This window comes from Lactuca serriola, chromosome 4 (genome assembly GCF_051521515.1).
Source record: "Lactuca serriola cultivar US96UC23 chromosome 4, Lser_US96UC23_V15, whole genome shotgun sequence".
NCBI lineage: Eukaryota > Viridiplantae > Streptophyta > Magnoliopsida > Asterales > Asteraceae > Lactuca > Lactuca serriola.
Genome location: NC_136411.1, coordinates 372,331,128 through 372,338,140, shown reverse-complemented (window position 1 = coordinate 372,338,140; position 7,013 = coordinate 372,331,128). Strand labels below are relative to the sequence as shown.

At 37.6% G+C, this 7,013-nt stretch overlaps 1 protein-coding gene across 1 annotated transcript; it reads right to left on the bottom strand.

The window, feature by feature from the left end:
• Positions 1 to 3,714: 3,714 nt before the first annotated feature.
• LOC145100771 (UDP-arabinopyranose mutase 1-like) lies at positions 3,715 to 5,996 on the bottom strand. The gene is made up of 4 exons (XM_079037909.1): positions 5,648 to 5,996; positions 4,796 to 5,046; positions 4,359 to 4,527; positions 3,715 to 4,275 (listed from the first exon to the last, which is right to left on the bottom strand). The coding sequence occupies exons 1-4, from the start codon at positions 5,960 to 5,962 to the stop codon at positions 3,952 to 3,954; spliced, it is 1,059 nt and encodes a 352-aa protein (XP_078894035.1). The 5' UTR covers positions 5,963 to 5,996; the 3' UTR covers positions 3,715 to 3,951.
• Positions 5,997 to 7,013: the final 1,017 nt, after the last annotated feature.

Sequence of the window (7,013 nt, the reverse complement as noted above, 5' to 3'; positions counted from 1 at the left end):
TGTATTGGGACCTAATTATTAATTGGGTGTTGTTTTGATGTTGACAATTCGGGAACCTGTCATCTAGCAGCTGGGGTTGGGTATGCGGGACTTTAGCAGTGTGAGGTGAGTTACCTTCCAGTAGAATTGGGCCTAAGGCACAAAGGCCGACCCACTAGTAGTTGATTACAGTTAAGATGATTGTCTTTGTGATAATTGTCTGGTTTTACTTGATGTGTTCAATGTGCCAGTATGTTATGTTTTATGTGATAGTGGTAGTAGGAGGGGAATAGTCCCCCAATCGGTTGTTAGGACCGAAGGGTAGGTCGGACACCCAAGATATGCTTGACAACATGTTTATGATATGTTATTATGTGATAGTAGTAGGGGTGAAATAGTCCCCGTGACCGGGTGAGATAGACCGGAGGGTAGGCAGACACCCCAAAATGGCCTAACACGGATAGTCAGCACCCCAAAATGGCTAGACATGGGTAGTCAGCACCCCAAAATGGCTTGACATGGGTAGGTCAGGCACCCCAGAATTTCCTAACAGTATGTATGCTACGTGGTTGTATGGTATGTCGTATGATGGGGGAACTCACTAAGCTTCGTGTTTATGGTTTTCAGTTTTGGTTTCAGGTACTTCGTTTTCAAATGAAAGGAGCCGACTTAATCGTAACGCATCACTCTATGGTTTTCCGCACGTGAGATCTTTGGGATTACACTCTGATATTGTTTCATGATAACACGTTTTGATTATTTCTACTTTGGTTTTGACATGTCATGATATTATGGATGTTTTCTTATATTGTTGGTTTTATAATAACTTGTTTAAAAATGAAATTTGTGGCCTTGAATTTTGGGATGTTACAGATACATGATTCTCCAATATGTTTTCAAGAATTGCTTGATGTTCATCTTTTCTGGAGTTCACTTCATCTTTGTAGGACCCTTAAGTACACATCCCCATCCACAGTAACTTTTAGGTTCGCTCTAATTAAAGGGGGATATCGTATCTCCAGAACTCTTGTGAACCTATTAGGGTGTAACACCCTAAATTCAGAAGACCTAGAAAGGAAAGAAAACCTCAAGATAAGGGAGCAACTCGTCGAGTAGATGGGTGACTCAACAAGTAGGAGCGCGATTTTGGTCGCGGGTTAAGTGACCTACTCGACAAGTCAGAGAACTGGCTCGGCGAGTTGGCCAGGTTTTGGGAAAACCCTATATCGGGAGTTGGTGCCCTATTTAAGCATCTTATTCTCATTCTATCAGTCTCATTTGTAGCCTCCATTGTCAAGAACCTGTCCCACGAAACCCTAGTATTCTCTTTGAGTGGGTGAGCCTTATTGAAGGATTTAAAATGTTCTTGAAGTCTAAAAGAAGAAGGAGGTTGAAGGTCCAAGGAAAAGGTTGTAGATCCATGAAGTTTGCTTCATCATCTTCATTTTTTGGTAATCAAGTTCTCACCTTGACTTCTAGTTTGATAGATCTATTTATGTCCCTTTTTATGGAGTTTATGGTCCAAGAAGGATGCATTGTGGGATTTGGACGTCCCCAAGCTAGATCCTTCCAGATTTAGAGGTGTTTAGAGTAGTAAAGGCATAAAGGTTGAAGCTTTATGCCATTATACCTCTCCATGCAAAGGTTAAGGAGTTGTTTTGGCCTTTTGAGCAAAAAGGGTCATGCATAGGTGCAAAAGTAGTGGCTTTGTATGATATCACGACCTTAGGAGGCCAGATCTGGGTCTTGGATGCCTTAAGCTAGTTGGAAATCGTCCTAATAGTGTTTGATATAGAGAGACTCAGTGAGTCAGTTGTGGGACTCGGCGAGTCAGGTCAGTTCTTGCCCCAAAACCCTTCTGTTAAGGGTATGAGTGAGCTTAGAAAGGGACTCATTCGGCCCGAGTCCATAATGGTCATGAAGTTCATCGTAATCGACGAGTTCAAGGAAGAACTCGGCGAGTTTAAGGCAATATCCTTAGTTATGAAGATGGACTCGACGAGTTATTCATACAACTCGGCGAGTCACAGACTAGACACATTCATATATGGATGATGAACTCGACGAGTTCAGGGATGAACACGACGAGTCGGATGAAGTTGGTCCCGATTGTGTGGTTGAAGGAGAACCTGTCGAGTTATTGCTAGAATCGACGAGTGGATTCGGGGTTGTATGGGGTTGGAGGAGTATGGACTCGACGAGTTGGCAGACCAACTCAGCGAGTCAGGTCAACTGGATGTTGACTTTGACCATTGACTTTAACCAAGTTTGACCATGGTTGACTTTTGGATTATTATGCTCTAAATGTTGTTTTGGGTATTGATAGTTCGGGAAGCCGAAGGGTCAGCAGTTCAGATGTTCTGGTTAGCAGTCATAAGTGTTCAGTGAATCTTCGGCAGTATGAGGTGAGTCTCCTCACTGTTTGTATGGGTCTACGGCCACAATGCCGACCCATTTTGTTTATGTATGATAGGAAGACCCGGGGGTTAGCCCTAGGCATTATGCATAAAAGACCAGGAGACGGCTCCTGGTACACAATATGTTATTATGTATGGTAGGAAGACCCGGGGGTTAGCCCTAGGCAATATGTATGAAAGTCCAGGAGGAGGCTCCTGGCGTACTGTATGCTATTATGTATGAAAGACCAGGAGGTGGCTCCTGGCACACTATATGTTGAGTAGCCTAGTAGAGTAGTATGTATAGTTGTCTTTGTGATGCTTGCATGGAAGACCAGGGGGTAGCCCTTGGCACTTGTCTGTAAGACCCAGGGAGTGGCCCCAGGCTTGGCAAGGAAGACCACGTGCACCTTACTTGATTATGGATATGTTTGTTATGTATGGCTCATAGTTACGTATGACATGTATGAATCTGTTGATATGTATGGTATGTGGTATCTAGGGAACTCACTAAGCTCCGTGCTTATGATTTTCAGCTATTTGTTTCAGGTACTAATGTTTTTCCAAGGGAGGAGCTCGGGGCGATCGCAACACATCACACCATGTTTTCCGCACTAGATGATCTTTGGGATTTAAATTCTGATAATTCTTATATTAAGAATATTATTAAATGATTGAGCAAAATTTATTAAGTGGTTTAAATTAATCAAAACGAAATTTTTGGTCTTGAATTTTGGGATGCTACATAGGGTTAAAACTTGATGCTCCTATAGGTGTAATATAGGATATCATGTGTTGTTAGGTAAGCATATTTTTTCTGTAAAATATCATTCAAGATGAACCATTGATGCCTGGAATTTATCTTTATTTGTTAAAAAATTTGGCAACGTTAAAAATCATCCCATGAAAGTTCATATGTTTCATCCCTGCCAAAGAACTCGTTCGTCGGGTATCTTTGAGTTCGATTCTTTTATATTATGCATTTGACTAGATTTATGGCAATAAGACCAAAATTCCTTTTTTCCTACCAAAAAATACATAACAGATAGGAACATGGACAAGGTCGGGGTCCTATCCTCATCATAAAAAGTAACAAACAAACCATTAGTTTACACAATAATTTTCTTCATTTTTGCTATATTCAACATCATTAAGCAAAGCACCAACCAAAAAATCTGCACGATTATGTTTTCCAATCCTCATAAACACTAAGCTTCGGAACTAAGGGTGGGTCGCACCATAACTAACAAGCACATCTTTTTATTGGATGTGGATGCAGTCAATGTTGTCCTTAACAATGATGAACAAGAAGAAATAAAAGAGTCACAAGCAAAGTGTATAAAAACAAAAGATCCAACTACCATTTCATTAAGAAACCCATAAATTAGGCCTTTTTTCCTCATTTCTTTGCAATAAAACCTGTTTGATTTTTTTCACAAATTAAAAACTTCTTAATATCACAAACACTAATGTTACAAGTTCTTCGGTCCATAAATAAAAACAACAAATTTAACCATCATGTTTATTATGCTCAAGCTTGTCCAAGATGATGTGTATGTATATATAATATATCTCTTCACTTCCCATTAGTTTCCTTAGTTGATGGGTTGAGTTCCTCCCAAGCATCGATCCATGTAACCATGCTGTCTGCAAGCTTGACAAAATATGGGTCAATTTTTCCGAGTTTATCCTTAACTTGTTTCGATAATTCTTTATAGCAAGCTTGCACCGTTGTGCACTCTTTTGGAAGAGTAGCGTCTTGGAAAAATGGGATAATCTCTTCTTGCCAAAATATGCCTTTGTATTCTTTTTTAAGGTTCACGAATGGGTTGCTTGCCTTACTATGCCAAATGTAGGGTAGCCCTGTCTTGATCCCGAGCCCTAAATGGTCACATATAACCTACAAAATTGTCATAAAGTGTTGAATTGAACTATTTAAGTGATGGAATGGTTTAGTTTACAAGCAAAAGAGATCATAAATACCTTGACACACCATCCGGCCCACATGTCATCGTAGCGGCCAATAGGTTGACCATCACCCATGAGTCCGAAGTACATGGCTGGACCGATGAGGCTCCGATCAAATGCGAGGTTCATTCCACACATAGGGAATAAGATCCCCTTTGGGAGTGTCATGACTGCATCAACATACCTAAAAACCCCAAATTACATTAAAATACAACGAAAAAAAAAAGACATGGATCTATAAGAATATACTTTAATGTCCTGTCCCCACGTGAATGTCCTAGCAATAAGAATCCATAAAAGATGTATCACGTTCCATACAACAGCGTCCTAGCAGTAAGAAGATGAGAATCTCTAAGATATGTCTCAGGTTTGGGAACATTGTGACTTACATGTCCCATGTTGGTTGTGGGACCGATTTGTTGAAAAATGCCCATAGTAAACCGACAATGTACCTGGTGTTTCTCTCTCGGGGCTTAACGAGTTGTGTTGGTGCATCATAGTCCGGGATGTTGAGCCATAGACCATGAGAAACCGCGGTTGGGACACCTTCACGAAGACTGAAAGGGTAACCACGGACAAAATCTGCACCATCAGAAAAAGGATCATAAAGGGTGTTGAAGAAATAAGGCGTTGAAGGGTGGAGGAGGTTATTGATGTGTTGTTGAAGTGCATCTATGTCTTTCCCAGTCGGGTCCTTCGCTACCTATCGACATTGTTAAGATTAGACAAATTTTAGGGTTAAAATGCAAGAAATAGTAAAACAAATTATTTAAGTAAATTTTCCAAAGTATGTTGTTTTGTTAAAAAATGAAAATATAATGTTCTATCTTAGAGCTTCAAAATAAAATTTTCCTAAGTAAGTTGTTTCATTTTTGTTTTTTTTTCATGTACAACATTGTGTTTGAGAGTTCAATGTTGTAGTAGATGGAAATGAGAGTTCAATGTTGTAATAAACGGAAATGAGAGTGTATTAATAAACATTATATGAAAGTACAGATTATGTTAGTTAAAACTTAAGACTCGTCGACCAAACGGTTAAAGATTCGAGTAAATGCTAAATCTCACTAAAATATGCTTCTTCTTTTTTTCTCTCTGTATATTATGCATAATAATATACAAAAAAAAAAGTGCATCTTTTTAATGAAGAAAAGTAGAAAACCTAAGATCATACATCAAAACAGTCAAAAGATGTTCCCCTTTTGTTTCTTGATGAATTTCAAGACACTTTAAAGTTTAACCATCGGGAATCCAAACAACACATTCTTATAAATCTTTAAATTGAAAACCCAGAAAAAGCAACTCACAAAACAATCGTCATCAATGGTGAAGATATACTTCTTCTTGGAAACTATATACCCAAAGCATCGACAAGCTGAATCCTTAAACGAAATACACGACGCTTTTGGACCCAAGATCTTGTTAATATCATTTCGATTATAAAGCTCGTAATCAAACCCATCAGGAACCTTTATCGTTCTAGAAGGATCACCATCTTGAACAATGATCAAATGATATGGTTGAAAGAATGGCCTCCACATTTCGAGGAAATCGAGGTTACGAATCGTAGGTATGACAATATCCAGGTCATCTTTCAAAGGGTACGAGGATGAAGCAGCCATGTTTTGTAAAAACCAGAGGTTAATGGTTTGAGTTAATGAGAGAGAGTGTGTTATATAAGAAATGGAGACGAAGGTCACGTGCGATACCGATGGAGTAGGAGGGTCCACCGGCTAAGATTTGTTCAAAGTATAAACTATAGTATTTTCCGATCTTGTAGCTATGCCTTGTGTTTGTTTTGTACTTGTGATACAGGGGTATTATCGTAAAAAGTTGTACTTGTGTAGGGGTATTAATGTAAAAACATTCTTGGATACAACATATTTACGAAATGATTAGCCGTTTTACAGTATGCCTTTATGCCTCAAGAAAACGGCAATAAACGAGTACGTTAATATTATCGACTTTTACTACGTGAAATATAAATCTTTGTAATAATTTAATTAAAAATTGATTATTTTCTTATAAAAAGGCATTATAAACTTTAAGTATTCAAGAAGTCGTATCACGTGCAATGTTTATGTCTCATTCATGTATTTGGTTATTTACAGATTGAGCAAAGTGAATTCCTTGAAGCACAATTATGTAGCTAAAAGTATGACTCTTTTTTATTGATACGTAAGTTTGGATGTAATAATTAATTTGAGTATGAAAGTTCTATCATATAGTGGTATCAGTTGTATTGAAAATATGTCACCCAACCAAATGATGTTTTGAAAGTTTTTAAAAATTCAAATATTTTTTATTAGACAATAATAAGTTTCATTATTTTTCTTTTAGTTAATACACTTTATTAATTTGTTTTTAATAGAAAAAAGACAAATATAATTAACATAATCTTTTAATTTTTTTTTCTAAAAAATAATCAAAAAAAATTAAGAAGCAACTCATGTAACCATCGAGATAGTAGGTGAATTTTCAAGTTTTGCCATTTCCGTCATTTGAACTGTGATTTTCGGGTTACACATACGATTTAATCAAAAGTATAAAATTAAAATTAAAATTAAATTTTGTCATTTTGGCAAAAGATGAAATCACATATGGTATCTAACCATCTATGGTTTCATCTTCTCAATCTCATGTACTATGTTCATTTCCTTAAGTTAGATTGTA

Coding starts and splice junctions, on each gene's coding strand:
- LOC145100771 (XM_079037909.1), bottom strand. CDS start 5,962: ATGGCTGCTTCATCCTCGTACCCTTTGAAAGATGACCTGGATATTGTC. Junction 5,047..5,647: donor CCATTGATGACGATTGTTTT/GTGAGTTGCTTT, acceptor CAATGTCGATAG/GTAGCGAAGGACCCGACTGG. Junction 4,528..4,795: donor CCCCGAGAGAGAAACACCAG/GTACATTGTCGG, acceptor TGGGGTTTTTAG/GTATGTTGATGCAGTCATGA.